This window comes from Chaetodon trifascialis, chromosome 3 (assembly GCF_039877785.1).
Source record: "Chaetodon trifascialis isolate fChaTrf1 chromosome 3, fChaTrf1.hap1, whole genome shotgun sequence".
Lineage (NCBI taxonomy): Eukaryota > Metazoa > Chordata > Actinopteri > Chaetodontiformes > Chaetodontidae > Chaetodon > Chaetodon trifascialis.
In genome coordinates, this window is record NC_092058.1 from 9,178,795 (window position 1) to 9,202,568 (window position 23,774).

A 23,774-nucleotide genomic window follows, 5' to 3' on the forward strand; every position below is an offset into this window, starting at 1 on the left:
CTTAGAACCTGCTGGTTTCCAGGGTGCAGAGGCATAATAAGCACTTTATGTTTTAAGAGTGTTAAAACAAACCGATCATAATCCCACATGTTAAAGCCTTGTGCACCCTGAAAAACATGTGTATAATCTCCTTGGCTCATTCAGTTCACTGCCCTGTTATATCAGTTTTACATGCATAACAATACATGCAGTATACTGTGTGTATCCTGTGTGTGTATGCGACGCACGTCCAGTCAGCTCATACTGCTGATGTTGAAAGTAAACGTGGCCATTGTACTGTTCAAAGCATTGTGGCTTATCAATATATTATTTAAACAGAACCTTGGTTCAATAAGGAAGTCTTTTGTATAAATGTGACTTGCTTCACAATTGCACCCTCCATGCAAAAGGACATTTCTCTCAAAGTGTTGGCTTCCAATAAGATATTTTAACATAGATATTGGGAGTGTGAAGCATATTGAACAGATTTCTACACCATGTGAAGTGCAAAGTGAAGGACAAAGTGTGCTACCAACTGGTTCTAGACACTGGGTTTTTTAGGTTACCAAACATGCCTGCAATTACATGACTGCAGTCACCAGCCTCGTGCACAGTGACGTAACTGTCCTTCACGTCACACATTCCACGAATTGTCCAATCACCCGGCCAGGATCATACTTATCCAGCAATTGTGTGTAGAGGTTTACAAGTAGCTTTGCAGCAAAACTTTGTTGCTAAGATCTTGAATGTTCTTGCTTTGTCATCTGGTTTACAATGAAAAAGTCTCCTGAGCGTCCCTTTTAAAGAAGGCTGCTAAAACCTTTTCAAATGAGGTTCTTCACACAAATCTCTCAAATAACAGTTGCTGTGAAGCTTTATGTACACGTACACCTTTATTTAACCTTGCTTTATGGAAAAAAAACAGCAGTGCATTTTTTACTTTATGAAAAATGACCAAACAGCTGAACACACTCGTGGCATTCCTTCTACAATAGAAATCAAACATTCTTCAGAAAGTTCTTCCCAAATCTGTTGCAGAAGTTCAAATAAATGTATGGCACTTGTACTGTAGGCTGCTTTGCTTTCACTCCTCTGTACTGCACAGGCCACTCCATGTTTTCAAGTTTACCATCTTGTTCTTTCTTCCTGAGGTAGTTCTGGCATAGCTTGGACTTATGTTTTGGCTCATTATCTTGCTGTAGGATGAACCCCTGACCAACTGGCGCATACCAGAGGGTACTGCATGGCGCAGCAGAATGCTGCGGTAGCCGTTTTGGTTCTGTACAAGTCACCAACTCTGGATCCAGCAAAACAGCCCCTGACCTAGTCGACGGTGAACGAAGATCCTGCGTGACGAACTGAAAATTTAAAATTTTGTTTCTTCAGTCCATAATACCTTCTTCCAGCCTTCAGTAGTCCGATGGTGGTGTTTCACGGCCCAGGCAAGCTTCTTTGTCTTATTCTGACATCTTAGCAATGGCTTTCTGGCTGCAACTTGTCCTGTCAAACCCGCAGCTCGAAGTCTTCTCTTCACAGTTGAAACTGAGCCTTGCTTACTACGACCACTATCAAGCTGTGCCTATCACACACGTTGTTAACTCTCAGAAACTTGTCCTCTTCCTGTCAGAGTTTGCCCCAGTTTCTGAGTGCCTTTTGATGGTGAAGAAAGCTGTACTCACTGACACCTTGACTTCCTTTGAAATTTCTCTGCAGGAAAGACCTACATTTTTAAGTGTTACAATGGCCTGTCTCTCTTCCATTGTTAACAGCCTTTTTCTTGCCATTTTTGTAACAACACACTACTTTTCTGCAGTACAACACTGTTCAACTGATGCTCACGAGGGTATGCTACCACAGTGTGCTCCAACACTGCTTCTATGCAGACACAGGGGGGCTGCAAGCAATCAAGAAAAGTTGGAACACCTGTAGGAATTAGTAGCTCCAGCTTTCAAGGCTTGATCAGCCTTCGTTGCTGCAGAACAGCTTTAAATTGTTAACCCATTTTGTGTTCCCTGAAAAAGGCCTTTTTGTATAATTCTGTACATTATTTTTCAGTTTTGGGTAACCCAACCTTTTTTTTAACCTCTGGCAGTTCAGCACTTTCCTTTGTACCATTTCAAGCTATTCATTGGACGACTTGAATGACTTGAATTGCGATAAATAACTGGAAAAATTGGGGTGCTCTAAAACTTTTGACTGGTAGTGTAGCTCTGGTATCAGGGGCTGAGGATAATCCATCCTATATAATGCTTTTAGGAGAAAATACAGACAAGGAGACCACCGGAAATTCGTCCGCAGCCCATTAAACCTATTACAAGAAAGTGAAGCTTTTACATGTGACACCCTCAAATAAAAAAACAAACATACTGATTTTTATCTTTTCTCCTCCAGTTATTCAATTGGCAAAATATTATTTGTTAACTTAAAAGTCTCTACTGAATAGAAGTTAGACCTATTTCACTTTATACACAAGCTTAATCTTTGAACTCTGGCATCAGTGTGTGCTTGTACTGGCTAACATTGCTGCTCACACAAGAACTTAAGCAGTGACACAGGTGTGCAATTAATTGTCAGGTGCAACAGACATTCAACAGTCCACTGAGCAAAGTCACCATCAGTATTAACCCACTCAGAGGGGCATGCAGACGAGCTCAGCCACTGCTGCTTGAGTCTTTGCTGAGTCAACTGGATTTCTGTTTCATTCCAGTGAATTTAGCTTCAGCTGTAACTGTCCCACCATGACGTTTATGAGGAAGCAGACTGAAGCTGACCCTTGTGCACGTATTCCAGAGCTGTGGCGATGGTCCTCATGTCCATCTCAATACTGCGGGCCCAGTTCTCCACATCCCCAATTTCCTGTTCAAACGACAATACAGTAACAGAATTAGCATCACCACAGTGTACATCTACCAATCTAACCAATCACCAGGATGAGCATTTCCTCCCATCCTTTCACCCTGTAAAGACCGTATAAGCTAGATAATTGCAGAGGGAGTGGAGGCTCATTAATGAATTGCTTTTACCACCTGTCAAATCCTCTCAGATGTAGGATCTGTTTCAAGGCCCTAAAATAAAACTCATAAGCTTTTGGTAAACCTGACTTTATATTTATATTGTTGCTGTTTGTGACCAGACAATTGTCTTGGGATAAGACACTAGAAAGGGCTAAATCTGCAAGAGGCAATATCGATATTAAATCCTTATATCCTTGATATTATTCAACTTAATTAAATGTGACACTGTGTGCATGTAATGCTATTAAGTACATGATATTTGAAATCTCCTGTAATCTGTATATGAGCAGATTACAGGACAAAAAATGCCTTGTTTTTAAGATTCATTTGTCATTGACACAACATATCCTACCTTCAGGGCCTGATTGAAACCCTCCACCATCGTGATCCACTGAGCAGTCTGTTTGGAGAACTGGCTCGCCTGCACTTGGAGAGTCTTCACCTCATGGTCGAGCTTACGCTGGTTTACGTATGCCTGGGCAACTCTGAAGTGAAACAGGAAACAACAATGAAAAGAGCTACAGTATTGTTAATAAATGAAAATATAGCATGATACATCATAAATCCACCGCGGCATGTGAGAGTGAAATTGCATTTGATGGTCCAAAGTCTAAGTCATTCATTTCTCCATTTAAACTGGAAACATACTGTAATATTCAAACGATGAAATCTTACCAAGTCACTTAAGGATTTTGGCCGTAATCCTTTCTATAAAAAAATTCCCCGTTTTGTTCTTTAAGCGGATTGTCTTGGTTTCATCACAACTTTAACAATGTTAACAGTCTTAATGTATTATTTGTGGTTGTGTCACACATTTGACCAATTTTGCCCTGCCAAGAGTGGATTGATTTATCCTGCTGGCTCAGAAAGAGGCGTTGGTGGGGAGGGTCTGGTTGACTGAAATCACAGTGCCTCCTCACTCCTGACTTTAAGGAACATGTTGGTAATGAAGAAGAACTTTAGAACATATGTACGAAATGAGGATTTCCTGCCCTTTCTGGTTATTATCATTGTAAGTTAAATATCTTCTAGTTTTAGACTGTTGGTTGGAGAAATCTCTTATGCTTTTATTTTTCATTACTTTCTGGCATTTTATTGATTACAGGCATCATCTGAAAGTAACTGATGGATGAATCAATAATGAAATCAATCCTTTGTACAGCCCTAATGACATTCAAGCTATCAATCTGTCCACAGAAGATGACTTGCCAAATATTTTATATCACTGATTAATCTTTCAGGCATATCATCGACGATAGGAGCAATATAGAAAATAATTGGCAGATTAATCAATACTGGAAATAATCATAAGCAGCTTTACTGGGACATTACTCCTTACTTAGTGAGGGCGTCAGGATGTCAACAAATCCCATGTCCAAATCCTCAACTACCACTGCTCCACAAGTATGAAAGGTAACAAGAGGACGTCTCTTGAACCAAAGGATAAAAACCGAGCAGGGGGCGAAGAGGTGAATTTTCATACCCAACGTTGAGATGGTCTACCAGGGCTTCTGTCAGACAGGTGGCTGCAGAAATAGCTTCACGTCTGCGTCTCTCTGTGCAAGTGAAAATATCAACACAGACACACAAATCATCAGTACTATGGTAGATTATGGGGCTATGCTAACTGAATTGTTATTGGGCCCCCACATGCTAGCAAGCTAACTTAGCAAGCTAACTTAGCTTGCTAGCATGTTAGCACGATAGCTAAAAAGCTAGCGTCTCACCCTGCAGCTCCTTTCGCTCATTTTGCTTCGCCTGGTGCTCCTTAAGTAGACGAGACAACATGTTTAGTGGTCGTTGAGATTATATCGTCAAAGTCTGAGTTTGTTTTAGCTAGCTAAATAACATGGCTTCTATAAACCGAGACGTTGGAGGTGCTAACAGCTGACCAGTGCTACCTATGTCACGAGACTCAAGAGAAGACGAGAGAAGGGGCGTGCCCAAAATGGCGTCTCACATAGCGCCATTTATTATCAGCAATATAATTTTGTTATGATGGTGTGAGAAATTAACGCAACCCACAGTGTAGAAATCAGACCAGCTTGTACATTGTATTGTAACAGGCAGTTTAAGGGCCTGTAGGTGCTCTTTATTTTATAATTTAATTGTGAAAATGTGTGTCATGGTGATGTCACTATCAGTTTTTAAGCCTTGACTTTTTAGCTTTCAAAATAAAAGCATGAACTTTAAAAGATTAAAAATAATACTTGTCACTTGCTACTGCTACTACCACTACTACTACTACTACTCAGGGCCGCGCAGAGACCTTTGGAGGGGCAGGTGCTCAAAGTTAAAAGGGGGCACATGGAGCATGAATTTGAAACACCATACAGAAACATACCTTGCAATGTAACTGGTTGAATGGTAGCAACCCATATTCATAAAGAATGTAACATGGAATCACAACATACCATATCATTGTCCACACCTCATATATTTGTTAGAGGCCAGTGCAAAGCAAAAATAGTCTCTGTTTTACCTGATGGGGTACACTAAACAGCTTTTGTTGAGGGGGTTGGTGAGGAGGCTGCTGCTGCTGCTGCTGCTGCTATGACATTTCATACCTTTTCAAAGATTGTACTGTATAGCCACGAATTTAATCTATTCATAATCTGCCCTTTATTATTCCTAGTGCTAAATTACTGAAGTAAAAAATAATTAAATGATATAGAAATCATGTATTTAAATATTTTTTGTGCTTTTATTCAGTTTGACTATCGACTTTGATAGCAAGGTTCTGAAAGTTATATAATTTCTATGCATATTATATTTAATTTGTGTGTGAATGTTATAAACAAACAAGTACTGATATGTTTAAATGAGAGGTTGAGAAAAAAAATTCTCAACCAAAATCAAATTCTTCTATTATTGTTGTATTTATACTGTAATAGTCCAAAATTATGTGAATATGTATATTGCATAGTTTTATTAAAATAACATTGTCTATGCCTCATTGCCTCTAGAAACATGGGAACAGCTTGACAGTAAAATAACACATGATATCTCTCTAATGCACTTTGCCCATGATAAGAGAAACATACACAAACAAACAAACAAACAAACAAACAAACAAACAAACAAACAAACAAACAAACAAACAAACAAAAGCCTGACATACTTTCCCCCCCCACCGCACGCTGAGTGGTTAACTAGCAGCTATAACTTGTGAGAGGTGTGTGTGCAGAGCTGGATGACACAGAGGATGCTCATTGCTCACTTCAGTCATCTTGCAAGAATACACCGTGCACAAACGAATACCGCTGCAAAACCTATTCACCGGACCAGTTGTCTACTCCCTCGGGTCCTCTTCGGTTTCGCGAGACTAGTAGTGGCCGTCAGCAGCAGCTCAGCGATGAGAGGCAGAGCACGTCAGAGCAGCGACGGCACGGCACGTTGTGGATCATGTGATCGACCAAGGTCGATCTAAATTATGTTTCATTTATTATTACTTTGGGCCACACAGACGGACTTTCACACACACACACACACACACACACACACACACACACACACACACACACACACACACACACACACGCAAATCACTTTGACAAAAGGGCACTTTGGACATCAAGGGGCAAAGGGACAGCACACACACACACACACACATGTGCCAGACTACTACTACTACTACTACTACTAGTAGTAGTAGTAGTAGTAGTAGTAGTAGTAGTACTACTACTACTACTACTACCTACTACTAGTAGTAGTAGTATTACTACTACTATCCCTAATAATAACTAAATAATGAAGTGACTAAATGGAAAACAATGGCAAGAGCGGGAATAAAGCCTTCAAATAAGCTTTCAGTCTGTTGTTCTTGGTATTATGACTGAGATAACATAAGATAAGATTTTATTGATCCCACACTGGGGAAATAAAGTCTTTACTGCTAGCAACTATTACAAAGAGCAAAACGAGTGCCATAAAGGAGTAAAAGAAAAAAGAAAAGGAAAAGTATATAGGACACAGAATAGAAAAACAACTATGTTTTGTACTTTTTGTACGGAGTACAGTGACGATAGACGATTTACTGCACTGAACTGATTTAAAGATCATATAGTCTTGTTAAAGACATGCAGCAGCAAAAGTGTCAATTCCATTAAAAAAAAACCAGTGTATGTAATTCAAAAGAAAATATTGTGGTCCAGAAAAAGCTCACTGTGAACTTCAAGTTGGTTCAATGTTCAATGTTTTGTCAATCTAAGACCACAAGAGAACGTTCACGTTTTAATTGTGCAGAATATGCGGCTGTATTATGCAATATAATTTAGATTTACAGTGTAGTAAAGTTTCTGCAATACTGGCGTACTGTACATGTATATGCGTTTGTGCCATTTTATTATGAAAAACTCGGACCGGAAAAGCTGCTCTTGTTCTGGCTAGCGGAACACGGGTCTGCGCTGATGGCAGGTAGCTATCTGTCAACAATCTAGGAATAGCTGAAACTGAAGTCTGTGTGGCCCTTTGTCGTCTGTTTCATTCAGGTATGGGCCTTCACTCTTTAACTGAATGACATATGTGACATTTTCTCGACTGAACGACCGAAACAGCTCAAGGAGCCGGGTGGTGTTAGCATTTCCTGCGTTAGTTAATGCATGGTTAGCTTAAGCCTCGGTGTTTAGGACATCGGCAAACAAAGTTGCTCCCGCTGGCGGAACTTCTCAATTTCTATTAATAATTCATAAAAAGCATTGACATTATAGGCAGCGATACTTTTAGATCAATGTCACATTCGAACCGGTTAGTCAACAAAAGGCTGGTGTTTGAAATTGTCCTCACAACAAATTTCCTGTTTGCTAACTCCCTGCTAACCTGACAGATAAAGCTATTAAGCTACAGCTGCACTGCCTTCATGTTGCCGATAGCAGGGATCACGTCTCGTCTTTGACAACTTCAACGTTATATTACTTTCTGATGCAGTCAGCATCTTTCTGTTAAATCTTGTTAACGTACCCCCCTTGTATAGCATTTTAACTATCCTCTTGTCTTGTCAAAGGATATTGTCAAAGATTAGCAAAGCAGCTTTAGCGAGACTTAATTTAGCTAAGTTAAGGATAGGATTTTCCGTTATGGAAGGTACATGGTCGTTTCTTAAAATAGCTAAGATTAAACCCGGTGACTCTGTAACGTGCATTTCAGGCAGATTGTATATCTGAACACCAAAAATATCTACACAGCGTGTTACCGTGTAGAGTTGTCAAATAATACTGTATAAGACGAGTTAGATAGTCAGGCAATGATGAAGTACCTGCTGTCTGTCAGTGAGACCATACAGACGAAATTGTGTTAAAATGTGTGCACATTTTATTTAAAGTAAATCCATACTGTGCAGTAAATGTATCTTCAGTGCCTATCTTACACGGTGGCGGTAAATGTACATCTTCATATTTACAAACCTACTCTTTTAATGTCTACAGATATGTGAAACTGCTATACAAACCCCTTCATTTTAATGACATAGCCTCCTCTATCCATACTTGCCATTGTGCTGCATGTAAAGTCAGGCTTTACTTTCCACAGACTGTAGCAACCTAATAGCCTAATCGCTCTGTAAGTAGGTTACCTGCATAGAGTGTCCCATGTTTACATCTTATGTCACTGGCTCCAGTTGTTGCAGGTCCTTTAGGTGTAGCAGCCAAAAAGGCTGCAGTGTTATGGATGAACCATGAAGGCCCAATTGCAAGTCACAGGTAAGTTGCTGTTGCAAGATCTGCAAGCTTGTCTATTAAGATAGGAAGCTACAGGCTATGGGCAGTTAACTTCCTGTAGTAAAAAAATGCCTTAAGAGCTGTCACAGACTGTGGTTGCATTCAGCACTGAGTGGCTACTGGAAGTTATGGCTTATATTCATAAGTTAATGGTATTAGCAAATTGTAGCATTTTACCAAATACAACTTCTGATTACATTTATTGAAAGTTACATTATGTGCAATTTCACTGTGGTGTTTTCTCCTTTCTAGTTCTTTCAGCCAAGCTGAAGGAAAACAAAAAGAACTGGTTTGGTCCCAGTCCGTATGTGGAGGTAGCCGTGGATGGCCAGTCAAAGAGGACAGAGAAGTGTAATAATACCCACAGTCCAAAATGGAAGCAGGCTCTCACAGTGTGAGTACGACTGTTGTGTTTGTCATAGAGGAAGAAGCAGTTGAACAAATAACTGATTAATTACTGGATGTTGTACAAGTTGTATTAAAAAAATAATATTAATTTGGACTGAATTGAGTCTACCTACAACATTGTCCGTCTTAAAATCGAGTTATGTGCTGTAATTGTAGAGTCTTTCAGAGAGAGGCGTTTCAGAACTAGGTCTGTTTCTGGTGTTAAGTTACTCAGCTGGGAATTTGGTGACTGTCAACATGGGTAAACTAAATACTTAGATGATATATTGTTAATGAACACCTGATGTATCTGAATGAAAATAGCAAGTGAGCTCACAAAATCCATGCACTCAACACCTTTCCTATGGTCATTGTGTCATTGAAATAGGGTCCAGTGTGTAAGTAACTGGTAAAACTAATGACCCATCTCAGGGGTATTCAATTGTGACATAACCACCATTATTTTGTGAAAGGTCAACTGCAGGCTAACAGTAAGCTAAGCTACGTCATCTTTGACGTATATTTCATTAGTGCAGATCATCCCTTAATCTTAATTTGTCTTGTATCTTGTCATTTTCTCACTTTTCTACAGAATTGTGACTCCGGTCAGCAAGCTGAACTTTCGTGTTTGGAGCCACCAGACGCTGAAATCAGACATCCTGTTGGGAATGGCCACACTGGAGATCAGTGAGATACTTAAGGCTAACGACTTGAAACGTGAGTTCATGTAATTTTCTTTCAGAAATATTATATTCCAAATGTTCTGCTCATTTCTTTTCATTTACTGGCATAAGAAAACTGTGACCTTTTCAAAGCACAAGGCTAAAGGTAGAATTTGCTTACAATGTCACTTGATACATCAACTTTGAATATAAAAAAATTGTTTATTATTGTCCATGGAGCTTACATTTCTCGGCTCTGGGGGTTGATTCCCACAGAATCCTGCCTGATGTTTCCAGGATAAAGCACCCACTACATGTCTTATTTATTACATAATAACAAGAAGTTGTACCCATGTAATGTCACTTTCAGTATTCATTTTGTGCATCCCTCAGCTGCATATTATATTTGGCAGATGCAATTGAAGACACTGTGCACTCTAGTGTAAGAGAGCATATCTGCCTGTGCTTGTTATGAGAATGTTTTATTGGGCCTCGATGAGCTTGGCAACCAAAATGCACGCTGCTCAGTAGGTTTTCTTTTCCCTGGGATACAGGCCTAACATAGCTTATGACATTCTGCTTGCTTGGAGCATGTTTACAGCCTCATGCAATGACCTAGTCAGCATGTGCAAACCATGTGACGAGTGAAAAGTCTGGTCCATGTTCTATATAGCTGCAGTTCATGAACAGCATTCAAAAATCTTGCCAGTGGCCCCTTGAGGCCATGGTGGTTGTTACTCCCCATGTGACTAAAGTGGTTTGAGCTGACAGCGTGACTGATGCAACGGTCTTTAGAGGCCCGTACTCCCACTTGCAGGGCTGAAACCAGTAACCAAATAGCTTTAGAGTGAGATGATTATGAAGGGGCCAGTGAGGAGGGGCCACCTAAAGAAGATGTAATATTAATTGCAGATTTTCACTGGGAAAAGTTTGTACTGTACATTCAGTGGCAGTTTCTACTCCCTCGGTGTACCCTTATCATCATCTGTTTTTATTGCGATTGGTTAGTATGGGTGTTTCTGTGACTGAGTTTACCTGAGGTGTGTTGTCAGTCTTTAAAATTTTAAGCACCTGTTGAACACTATATTCTGTGCTCTCCCCAGTGTGTGAGGTGGTGCAGACCCTGCAGCTGTGCTCTTACAGAGACCCCCAGGATATTGTCGGTGACCTGTCGGTTTGTCTCGACGGCATGCAGGTGGACTCAGAAACCTTCGCCTCAGCAGAGAAAGAACATGGTAAGGAACCACGTACAAACACAAACCTGCTAGACAAGGTTGACCACAGGAACAATATGCGAACGTATGATGCATGAATGTGCAGAGTTCTATTAATTTAGCTATTACTAAGAGAGTTTACCTTCCTTTCTCTTCATAGTTTGATTGAATGTTATCAGTTGTAGTGAAAAAGACTAACGCAGAAATGCCAAAAGTATGTTTGAGGTAATTGGCCATTACATGCTTTATTCACCAAAGAGAACCGACAAGTTTCTTTTTCAACTGTAAAATGTCCCTCTTGTACACTGAACAAAAATATAAACGCAACACTTTTGTTTTCCCATTTTTCATGAGCTGAACTTTAAGATCTAAAACATTTTCTATATACACAAAAGATCCATTTCTCTCAAATATTGTTCACAAATCTGTCTAAATCTGTGTTAGGGAGCACTTCTCCTTTGCTGAGTTAATCCATCCCACCTCACAGGTGTGGCATATCAAGATGCTGATTAGACAGCATGATTATTGCACAGGTGTGCCTCAGGCTGTCCACAATAAAAGGCCACTCTGAAATGTGCAGTTTTATCACACAGCACAATGCCACAGATGTCATAAGTTTTGAGGGAGCGTGCAATTGGCATGCTGACTGCAGACCATAAGCCCTCTCCAAAGGCGTTTCAGACAATTTGGCAGTACATCCAACCGGCCTCACAACCATGTGTAACCACGCCAGCCCAGGACCTCCACATCCAGCATGTTCACCTCCAAGGTCGTCTGAGACCAGCCACCCGGACAGCTGCTGCAACAATTGGTTTGCATAACCGGAGAATTTCTGCACAAACTGTCAGAAACCATCTCAGGGAAGCTCATCTGCATGCTCGTCATCCCCATCGGGGTGGTCACACCAGATACTGACTGGTTTTCTGACCCCCCCCCCCCCCCCCAAACTTAACATTTCAGGGTGGCCTTTTATTGTGGTCAGCCTAAGGCACACCTGTGCAATAATCATGCTGTTTAATCAGCATCTTGATATGCCACACCTGTGAGGTGGGATGGATTATCTTGGCAAAGGAGAAGTGCTCACTAACACAAATTTAGACAGATTTGAGAACAATATTTGAGAGAGATGGATCTTTTGTTTATATGGAAAATGTTTTAGATCTTTGAGTTCAGCTCATGAAAAATGGGAGCAAAAACAAAAGTGTTACGTGTATATTTTTGTTCAGTGTACATATATTGTCAACAGTTATTTGATAATCAAATGTAGGAGATCTTTATCAAAAGCAGTTGTTTGTGTTTTGTCTCTCTGTGTCAGATATGCTAAATGAAGACTTTGATTCTGTCATAGAGATGGATTTCACAGAGACAATCGTCTTTCTGAGTTTGTTGCAACATTCAATCATTTGCAAATGGACCTCTGTTCTTGTTGGCCTTTATGAAGTTCAGTTATTGTATTTGTACACAAAGCATCCCACATTCGTTAGCCTCAGAGTCTAACTGTTGTCTATTAATAAGACACAGTATCCCTTCTGTCCATTCATAGCTGTATCTACTGTGTCTTTCTTCCCTTGTGGGTTTCTTTCTCTTCGTCTCTCTGCTGATAATTAAAAGCTAAAGTTCAAATCCCACTGCTTTGCTTTTGATAAAGTTCTGCACCTGTTGGGAACTGGCACTTAAACATTTTCACGTGAGAAGCAGAGAAGACAAATTATCACACTCTGCACTTAAACAGTATAACACATATTCCATTAAATAACCAATATCAGCTGAAATACCAGAATCAAAAATCAACTGTCCTTTATTGAATAAATGCCAGGTTATGCTGTTGGAGTAACATTTGCAAATTATTTTACATAAATGATGTCACATGTTGTCTTTCCTGTCGTCATTCTAGCGACTGTTCCAAATGGAAACACAAAGCAAAATGGAGACACTGGCAACAGGTTAGTATAAGTGCTTCTTTGGTGCACATCTTGGGTTCAGGGTTTGGTAAGACACTTATAAAGTTTTTGTGTTTGCCGATAGAAAATACTCATTGTACACCTGAAGAATAACTTCAGCCAGTGTTTTGATCCCCAGGTCAAGTAGAGACACGTCTCCCTCCAGTGACTCTGAGGAGTGGGTTATTGTACCAAATGGTCATGCTGTCAATGGTACGGGGTCTCCATCCCGATCTCCAGGGGGCTCCAACGCCTCACGTCCACCCAGACCAGCACGACCTCCTCCTGCTACGCCTCGCAGACCAGCAGCCTCACCAAGTAGGAAAAGTACAAGGCAGCGAAATGATGTCAAAAACGTTATAATACAACTTGAACTCACATAGAGTGACACAGCCATCACGCTACACATCAGCCATTTCACTTTGTCACATATCATAGATTTTCTTTCATATACAAAAATGTTGTATGCAGAGTGTGTAATGACTGCAATCAAAACACATCTCTGCTAATTCATTCAGAGCCTTAAAGGTTTTCCTTCTCTGCCATCTTCACCGCTTCTCTTCCCAGCCTCTTCGAGCAGTTCCTCCCCCAGTGAGCTGAGTGAGGGTCCAGCTTCTGATGGCTCCTCTCAGGCGTCAGCTAGTGGGTGTTCAAATCAGCAGGATGACTCAGGCACAGGAGCGGCAGCAGCAGGTTCTTCAAACACAGCAAGTGGCCCCAAACCAGGGACTCCTGCCTCAGCAGCTCTGCCCACAACAACTCCCAGAATCACACCCATGAACAACGGCCCCTTACCACCAGGGTAAAAGAGCAAGGCACTACACTTCACTGTGGCCACTGCTAATAGACATATTACTCTGCAGCCTTACAGCTAATTATGTATGTCGTCCTGTGCTCTGTCTTTGCTCACTCATTTGTATTGTTTCCACAGGTGGGAGCAAAGGGTGGACCAGAATGGACGGGTGTACTATGTGGATCACATTGAGAAAAGGACAACCTGGGACAGACCCGAGCCTTTGCCTACAGGGTACAAAAACGTTTGAGTCATTTTTTATAGTGTGTATACTGACATGCTTCTTGTTCTGCTCTGTTGGACTGTGCAGCCATATCATTGAAATGATCACATACTTTATTACCACTTTAACTATTACGGTAGAGCTGTTCACTTTCTGATTAAATTTAATGTCAGCAATATTAAAATACTGCAGGATTAAAGGTGCAATAAAAATACAGTACTGAGGTGATTTACAGCAGCTCTGACCCGGACTCTGACTCCAGAGACAACAAAGACACAGCGGGTTCAGGCAGGGACAAGAGAGGCATAAAGTGGGAGAGGACTTAGAGGGAGGTCAACCATCAGTCAGCACCCAGCTCGGGGGCCTGAGCTATTTTATACTATCAGACTATTGCCTTTTGAGATGCGAAGTGGCTTTATGTGACAGGACAGGTCGAGGCTAGTTGGTTAGCATGCTAACTTCACTACTGTAGGTATCTCTGCAATTTAAAACATAAGCGTCTTTGACACAGTGTCAAAGCTGTTATTTCTACACATTCTGTTGAGTTCATTTTTGAACATTTTAAGCTAAAATTCCTCCATATGGCACCTTTAAAACAACTCTGGTATTCATATAGATGTCAGGTGGAGCGATCAGGAACATCTTACATCATCAACTCAGCACCGCTTTGTTTTTACTCTCCCTTTTTGTAGCTGGGAGCGCAGGGTGGACCCGATGGGTAGGGTGTACTATGTGGACCACATAACCCGAACGACCACGTGGCAACGCCCCACCCAGGAGTCAGTGCGTAACTATGAGGAGTGGCAGCACCAGCGCAGCCAGTTGCAGGGAGCCATGCAGCAGTTTAACCAGAGGTTCATATATGGGGTGAGAGCAGTCACCATCTTTTTTTTACTGGATTTATTAAATACACCGCACTGCTTGACTGAAACATCCACTCTGTGTGTGTGTGCGTGCGTGCGTGCGTGCGTGCGTGCGTGCGTGCGTGCGTGCGTGCGCGCGCACTGGAGGATTCAAGTTTCCATATCACAGTGATAGTTTTTATTTTCCCATTTTAGGCTTATTTACTTGATTTTATAAGCTGTGCATGAATTACAAAGGTTACACCTATTGTGATTCTTCGATTTGTTTACAGTCTATTAAACAAAAATAAAATAAACCCATAACCACCTCGGGGGTTCCCAGCATAGGAAACATGGCTGTAAACTGCTCCAGTCTTTGCCATTTCTCTTATTTAGCATGAACAGCCAGTGAGCGACCGGTCACTGTTATTCAACCGCTGTACTGTGTTCACAAGTGAAACAACATTAGTTAAAAACAGAAACAACACAAAGCACTACATGATACATTTTAGACTTTTATTTATTTAATTTTTTTGTTAACTGTAGTAAATCTAAGTGTCCCATTCTCTCTCTGGCTTAGCTCCAAGACCAGTTGGTCGCCACAGCCAATAAAGAGTTTGACCCGATGGGACCACTGCCACATGGTTGGGGTAAGTGTAGCTGAGCATTTATTTAAGCTGCGTTTACTGAAAAGCACAGTAAAGATGTTTTCTAGGCCCGGTCTGTGAGTAGAAATGCATGGTAACGAACTGATACTGAAAAGTATCTATTTTTTTTATGTCAGAGAAAAGAACAGACACCAACGGCAGAGTGTATTTTGTTCATCACCCGACTCGGACGACGCAGTGGGAGGACCCCAGGACGCAAGGGTGAGTGTATGCCTGTGCGTGTGTCTGTGTGCATGTACCATGTGTGTCAATGACTCAGTCTGACTTGGCTGTAATTTTGTTATATTGTCTGTAAGAGGCGCCAATGTGCCAGCAACTTGCTCTGCTGCGCATTTCTAAAACACTTCAGAGTAAGGAATCAGTGCTAACCGGCATTAGCAGCGGAGAATGGAGAGACATGTATTTGATCCTTCTTTAGGTTCAGAAAGTAGTGGAATTAACAACCCTCTTAATGTGGGACATTACTCTTATCTGCTCCAACACTTAGCAGAGCTGCAGAGGTGCCCTAACCTGTAATCATTTACCAGTGGGTGCATAGTGACAGGACAAACACATGCCAACAATGTGGAAAGTGTGGAAATATCGAATGTAGAAAGTTAAACATAACTGAAAGTTTCAGTGGATTCAAACATTTTCGTTACAACATAATCACTCATCATCAATCATTAATAAAGTGCTGCTAATGAGGAAGTTAAGAGAAAGAGCATCTGATTAAACACTGCTGAGTGTCACCGATGATGGCTGTGAACCAGTGCGGAGGAAGCTCCTGCTTTCTGTATCTTAAGGGCACGTTTTTATTTTTAGCATTTCCCACTTTATATTCATGTTGGTAGGCTCTTGACCCTTTAAGTTAAGATGTAAATTTCAGTATTGGACACTTCTGATTTCAAAATAATATATTTCAAAGATCTTAAATTATTGTGTTAAAATATGTTGCACATTAAATCAGTCTGAGGATGTGAGTGAATGTCCGTCAAATATCCTGTGACCCTGTTTATGTCAAGAAAACCTCAGTGTTGAGAAATGCTGCTTTAGGGCAATCATAGTCTGAGAAATGTGCAAATATGGCATATATTATAATCTGTGCTGTTTTAATGTGTACATGAATCATTCATGCTCCCATTAGTATTGTGGTTATTAGTCCATGTTTTCGCTTGTAATTTAATCCAGTTTCACTTGCAATGTAAATTTAATGTGTATCTGTTTATAATAACAGTTGGTTTGATGCTTTTTCTTTGTTCAGGCTGCTGAATGATAAGCCCCTGCCAGAGGGTTGGGAGATGAGGTTCACTGTGGATGGTATTCCCTACTTTGTAGACCACAACCGGAGAACCACAACCTACATTGACCCTCGCACAGGGAAATCCTCGCTGTAAGTTCTTGTTAGCTCTTTATCAAGTCATGGATTTGAATAAAGAGTGGCTCACACAGCGTTATCGAAATGTGCGTGTTTAATTGACATTGAAAATGGTTCTTCTGTGTTTTTCTCCACAGTGAGAACGGACCACAGATCACCTACGTCAGGGACTTCAAAGCCAAAGTGCAATACTTCAGGTTCTGGTGTCAGGTGTGTGCAGCACAAACAGGTGTTGAAACACTTGATCTCCCATGATAAAATCTTTCTTTATCTTCATGCTGCTTTGCTGTGGGAACTCATGCCTCCAGTTCCTGAGCGTGCAAAGATAAAAGTTAATGTTCACTGGTGTACAAAGAAGTCAAATTGTAAGTATTTATATTGTTTTTTTACCCTCTCCCAGCAATTGTCGATGCCTCAGCACATTAAGATCACCGTCTCCCGTAAAACCTTGTTTGAGGACTCATTCCAGCAGGTGCGCATTTCAATATACTGTTGTTTCAGTTCTCGCTTTAACAGCATGATCTTGTCAGCGTTTGAGGTGCTGAACCCTTTTAATTCTGTGTCTACATTTGAAGATCATGAGCTTCCACCCTCAAGATCTGAGGCGGAGACTGTGGATCATTTTCCCCGGAGAGGAAGGCTTGGACTACGGAGGCGTGGCCAGGTAACTGAATTTTGTGTAATTGCATCCAACTGTATGACTCGTAAGGTGTGTTTTGTTCTCATTTGTAGATTTTTTGACAACACCCTTACCACGCAAAAAGGAAAACTTGTAACTTAACCAGTATGACCACTTCCTCTTAATTGTTTTTTTTTTTTTTTGTCGTCTGTGCTCATTTTTCCAGGGAATGGTTCTTCCTGCTCTCTCATGAAGTTCTGAACCCCATGTACTGTTTGTTTGAGTACGCTGGCAAGGACAACTACTGTCTGCAGATCAACCCTGCCTCCTACATCAACCCTGATCACCTCAAGTACTTCAAGTTCATAGGACGCTTCATTGCCATGGTACTTGCACTATTTGCCAACACAATTACTTATTGTGCCATCAGTATTTGAACTGGAGGTTATGGCATCATGTGTAAATCATAAAATATTATATACAATCGTCTTTGTTCCTTTCCAGGCGTTATTCCACGGCAAATTCATCGACACAGGTTTCTCCCTCCCCTTCTACAAGCGGATTCTGAACAAACCTCTGGCTCTCAAAGACCTGGAGTCCATAGATCCAGAGTTCTACAACTCTCTCATCTGGATCAAGTAGGTCTGGGGATACAAACCTTAATGTTTAACCCTTAATGGGGAGGGTTTGCATGATCCACAGGCTGGATGGTGTGGTGCTCATTTGCTGTGATGTACCCTAAGCTGTTATTTTTATGATATTTCACTGTTCAACAGCAGTACACAAGCACCATTTCCTTTACAAATAAGATGATATTTCTGTTTCCAGTTACCACAAGTCCAACATATTTATAATCTAGAGCCCTGCAACACTTGTCACATTCATTTTGAGTCATTTGGAGGTTTTAAAAGAAAATCTTATTTGCTTGCCTGCCAGGAGTTAGATTAGAAGATCAATGGCTGTGTTATGTGCCCGACTGTTCCTTGGCCTGGACCAGTTGCCAGGCCGTCCCCGCCCCCCCATTTTCTACTCTTTATGCAAAGCTAAGTTTTGCAGTGTTTGACTCTGCAGACATGAGAGTGGTATTGATCTTCTCCTCCAACTCTCTGCTGTGTTTCTGAAAATGTTCAGCTATTCCTATTGAAGAGTTACTTCCACTTTTTTTTTTTTTTAAATTTCCATTTCTCTCCCTTCATATTTCATCCAGCCACCAAAATTAGGATGGCAAATGAATAAATGTGCAAGATTTCATCTTGGTGCTACAGTTACTGGGCAAATGAAAAGGACCATATATCAGTGGTCACGGGTCTAATTAAAGGCAATTTTTCTCCCAATTCATGCCTGCTCAGTGCCCTCATGTTACAAATCAGGATTGGGATATTTTCAAAGTCTGCCATCAGCATGATTCTTGTTTGCTTCATGTATTGTGATGCAGATCCAGTTCAAGATGCAGAAAAATTTGCCAACATTTTCTCTTGCTGATGAAAAGGCTTCAGAGGAGTGTGTAGCCTGGTGTACGTATGCGCTCTCTGATTGCTAATGATAATGACTCTCTGGCCTGCAGGGATAATAACATAGAAGAGTGTGGCCTGGAGATGTTCTTCTCAGTTGACAAAGAGATCCTGGGGGAGGTCACCACCCATGAGCTGAAACCAGATGGAGGGAACATCCAAGTAACTGAGGAGAATAAGGAGGAATACATCAGGTACAGCCGCATCGCTACTGCTTCTCATCCTCCATCTGTCAGCTGCCGCATTTACAATCCTCTGTGTATCTAACACACAACAGATAACACTGATAGTCTTATAACTGTAGTTAATAGTAGTGTAATTTTAGTGTCACACATTAACATCTCCCACAGTTGATCTCTGACAGTATTGTATGTGAACCAAGTATTCCCATTTCCCTGTACTGAATATAAACAGGAGGAGAATAACATAATTTAAAGGAGAGTTGATGTACATGTACACGTTAATGTACTTCAAAATTCAAAATGAGGTATTTTTAACTTGATGATTTAACAACTTCCTCATTTTCTAAGCATTATTTCATCATGTTTATCTTCATATCTCTGTATGCAGGTTGGTGGCCGAGTGGAGGCTGTCCAGAGGTGTGGAGGAGCAGACTCAAGCATTCTTTGAGGGCTTCAACGAAGTTTTGCCCCAGCAATACCTTCAATACTTTGACGCTAAGGAATTAGAGGTACTGAAGTAACTAGAGCTTTTCTCTGCAGCCTTTACATGAACATGGAGGTTTGGTGTGTGGGACACTGTTGGTCCTTGGAGAAAGTGTTGATTCTGCAAGCAAAAATCATCCAAATTTGACCTTGTGTCCTTCTGTCCTGCAGGTGATGCTGTGCGGGATGCAGGAGATAGACCTGGTGGACTGGCAGAGAAACACCATCTACAGGCATTACGCCCGAAGCAGCAAACAGATCCTCTGGTTCTGGCAGGTTGGTACATACTGTGCTTTCCAGTCAAACCGCAAGATCAAAACCCCATTTCTCATTCGTCCCTTCTCACTTTGCTTTTCTTACTATAGTACATCAATACATGTGTTCAGTTCATTTTTCTTGAGCTGATAGCTCAGAGGCTGTGAGCCAGTGCTTCCAAAGTCAGAACTCTTAATAAAGCTAAGAAACACTTGAGGCTTGCTGAGCGCTCTTAACACAGAACGATCTGTTGACAGTTTGTGAAGGAGATGGACAACGAGAAGAGGATGAGACTGCTGCAGTTTGTCACAGGAACCTGTCGTCTTCCTGTGGGCGGCTTCGCTGACCTGATGGGTATGCAGAGTACACACATGCACACACACGCACACTCTATGCTGCAACCAGAATCGGCTTCTTGATTTCACGCTGACTGTTGTGCTTGTTATTGGTTCATATAGGAAGCAACGGCCCCCAAAAGTTCTGCATTGAGAAAGTGGGCAAAGAGAACTGGCTTCCACGAAGCCACACGTGGTAAGAACAGTTGTTCTGCTTCTAAATTGGTCCTCAGGTCCTCAGTCCTCAGGTATTTCACCAGATGTTTTGTCTAAACTTAGACAGGATTAAACTTTCATGACCAAACCCTCTTAGTCATTTCTGAATCAGCCAGCGACCAGCCTCCCGCCATTGTTAGCTCTTCATTTGGAATTAGAAGTTATATAATAGTGTGTGAGGATGCTTTCTGGTTGGACCTTAAGTAATACAGATTAAAAAGTGTTTATTTAGCAGATGCTGTTATGTAAACATGAAATTAGGGCAGCAATGAAGTAAGTAAATATCTTTCAGCAGATAGGTCAAAATTTCATAAATGACACTGAACATGAAGGAGAGCAGAGGATTTTTTTTAGCAGTAGTTTGTAGTACTTTGTTTCACTAGCATGTGTGTGTCAGAGATACGATGTGAAAGTGTCGGAGATTACATGTTAAATCCAGCAGATTTCTGTGAAGAGTCATCTAATGTCCGTCTCTTTTCTCCACGTAGCTTTAATCGTCTGGACCTCCCTCCTTACAAGAGCTATGAGCAGCTGAAGGAGAAGCTCATGTTCGCTATAGAAGAGACAGAGGGTTTTGGGCAGGAGTAATGCAACAACAGCAGGAGCTTCAGGATGGAGGAGTGCGGGCTTGGAGGAGCCATATCCATTTCAGACAACTGCACTTTTCAACAGATTCTCCCGCAGCCTGGAGCTGCTTATGAACTGGTACAACCCTCATTCGAAAAACGTTTGGACGCTGTGTGAAACGTGAATTAAAACAGTGATTTGCTTTTCGGCTTATATTCAGTTCAATACAGTACAAAGGCGAGATTTCTAATGTTCAACATACACACACACACTTTGAAACGTGTTGCTGGCGTCAAATTCAGAATAAGCATCACTGACGTTTATCAGTTTGAACATCAATCTTGCCTTTTTGCTGTGTTAAATTGAATATCAGTGGGAAACGATTGCATCCTATTGTAGTTTTACAGCCTTTTCGGAATAAGGGTTGCAGATGGACGCTCTAGTCTTTGTTGCTGTCACGTTTTCATATGCAGTGACAGCTGTTTTTAAGCCGTTGCATCATAAATGCGTTCATCCCACCACAGACCTGTGAATCCTCCCCGTCTGTCACCTCTCACCTGTATGATCAGCTCCACAGTAATCCACCCGATCTCTCGTAGCCCTGTTCAGCCCACTATGAGGTGTTGGAAACAGAAGAGACTCTCACCCTGTCATGTCTGCACTCGCCGCACATTGCGCAAGTGCAGTTTCTACACGTATATCTGCGAATCTGTGCAGTCGTGACTTCTCAAGAACCGCCTCGTCGGGTCTGTGCACTCGAATTCATTTCAAAGACTCGAACCATATTTGTGCATTTTGGCTTCAAAAGCACATATATGGTTTTGGGTCTTTTATTTTTCTTTCTTTGAAAGGATGAATGGATGGATGGATGGATTTTTTTTTCTAACAGTTGACAGGACTGACTCCCATAGCACATGCGCAGTTTCTTTAATAACTTCACTAAACGTGATCATGCTAATTAAAATGCGAGCTTCTCTTATTTTGACAGGTTGACTTGTGAACTTTGTAATGAGTTGAAACTTTTCAATTAGTTTGCACATAGTCATGTGAGCAGTGAGACGATTGTGATTGTTCTGAAGAGAGGTTGTATTTTTATGTGCAATAGTTTTGTAGAAAACATTTTTGCCAATAATAGAGCCAAACAGTGATTTGTTTGATCATTTTATAACACTTTGGTAAGTTTCAGCTTTTACTATTGATTTCAATTCTCAATATGGTGAAACTGGTTTGGTTGAGATTTGATTTGACAAACTTTGCCTTCCCTAAACGGTCTGTGCTGTATATAATATCAGCCTGTTTGACCATAGGTGGTCGCTTCCTTACCAGTCAGGGAGACTGAAAAGTCTTTTCTTCAGAATTATGAGCTGTTACTAATGAAGTGGGACGCATAGAATGTATTGTGTAATAGAGAGCAATGATTTCTTGAATAATTCCCACTGACTGGTAGCCAATTCTCTGGTAGATGTCCAGAATTAAGTATTATCATAGATCAATAATGAAGATGCTGAATCCTAATTGTCTCATGTGTTAAGTGACTAATGCAGTTTATGTAAATATACTCACAAAGTAGAAAATGTGTTTAATATCTGAATACATTTAGTTCACCCAAGCAGTGGACCCCTTTGAGTCGCAGGCAGAAGTTGATGATTAAGATTTGAATTCGTGGAATAGAAAGCGGCCCTAGTTTTATAGGGTGTTAGGTGTTCAGATCTGTACAGTAGTCGTGTATTTCATGTCTTTTCCAAAATAGCTGCACTACCATCGATCTTAGTTTCTTTTCAGTATCAGGTAGAGTATCACTTTAAGGAAATGACTATGGAACCAGTTTACCAAAGGACTATATGTAATTATTTTTTGTAAACTATTCGACTTAAAAATCGAAGTGTAATCAGTTTTTAACGCCCCCTTAATGATTACACGCGTCACGTCAGTAGTCGCAGTTAAGTTGTTAGCTGTCCTCTATTACATTAGTGGTTCAACACGAGGTACACAAATGGAAGCAAAAGGTAGCTCAGCTGCATTGGTTTTAAATCCAAATCTGAATGAATTTCAGTCAGTAAAGTGATATTTTTTTAACGACTAATAACTCAAGACATCAAGCTGTGTAGCGTGTGCGTAGGCAACGTGGTGTAAGTAACGTGGTGTGATTTCGATGTGTATCCCAGACGACTGAAAATTCCTAATTGCAAATTCAGTTTCAGCAAGTTCCCTTTAATGTCCCAGTAAAATGTAAAAGGACGTATCCACAAATGTTTCTCATGAATGAACCATGTGGCTGTATCTCATTAAAAAAAAATGCTGGTTGTTCTCATTGGCCAAAGCTCCTCACTGGTGTACTGACCCTCAGTCAGTACAGCTTCTGCTCATTTTATTCATGATCGTGTCAGATGTTTCACATTATCTCACATTTTCCCCCTTAATGGCAGTGACTCAGTACACACACATATACCTTCAAAGTTCAGTGTGTAACTCCTGGTGTGCAGAGTTGTGAAGAGATTATTGAAAAAAAATGAAAAACAAACAGGTTTTGTGATTAAAATGTTGACTGTCCAATATTTTAACAGATTCCAACTGATCATACCTCGACTCTCCAAACTGATAGAATTAACCACTTCACTGTTTAATCTGCTGTGCTCCAGATCATGGGGCGCTTAAATGTATAGAAATATGCAAAGTAGTGTTTAAGTTGTACTGATTGCATTGTAAATCATATTGATAGCACTTTTTTTTTTTTTTTTTTTGAGGCTCTAACTTTTTTGATAAGTGGAAGTCAACGGTTGAATACTATTTATTTGGAGGATGGGTTTCATGTA

At 40.8% G+C, this 23,774-nt stretch overlaps 2 protein-coding genes across 2 annotated transcripts; one reads left to right on the top strand and one right to left on the bottom strand.

Moving 5' to 3' along the window:
• Positions 1-829: 829 nt before the first annotated feature.
• Positions 830-4,938, bottom strand: bloc1s1 (biogenesis of lysosomal organelles complex-1, subunit 1). Its single transcript, XM_070958828.1, has 4 exons — positions 4,721-4,938; positions 4,477-4,549; positions 3,346-3,478; positions 830-2,835 (listed from the first exon to the last, which is right to left on the bottom strand). The coding sequence occupies exons 1-4, from the start codon at positions 4,779-4,781 to the stop codon at positions 2,725-2,727; spliced, it is 378 nt and encodes a 125-aa protein (XP_070814929.1). The 5' UTR covers positions 4,782-4,938; the 3' UTR covers positions 830-2,724.
• Positions 4,939-7,365: 2,427 nt separating this feature from the next.
• Positions 7,366-23,482, top strand: itcha (itchy E3 ubiquitin protein ligase a). Its single transcript, XM_070958761.1, has 24 exons — positions 7,366-7,483; positions 8,608-8,689; positions 8,960-9,101; positions 9,687-9,811; positions 10,860-10,991; positions 12,865-12,913; positions 13,050-13,228; positions 13,478-13,712; positions 13,842-13,937; positions 14,619-14,793; positions 15,349-15,418; positions 15,553-15,637; positions 16,680-16,808; positions 16,931-17,003; positions 17,194-17,265; positions 17,369-17,457; positions 17,639-17,798; positions 17,917-18,050; positions 18,977-19,117; positions 19,494-19,614; positions 19,760-19,864; positions 20,101-20,197; positions 20,302-20,374; positions 20,883-23,482. The coding sequence occupies exons 2-24, from the start codon at positions 8,665-8,667 to the stop codon at positions 20,980-20,982; spliced, it is 2,607 nt and encodes an 868-aa protein (XP_070814862.1). The 5' UTR covers positions 7,366-7,483; positions 8,608-8,664; the 3' UTR covers positions 20,983-23,482.
• Positions 23,483-23,774: the final 292 nt, after the last annotated feature.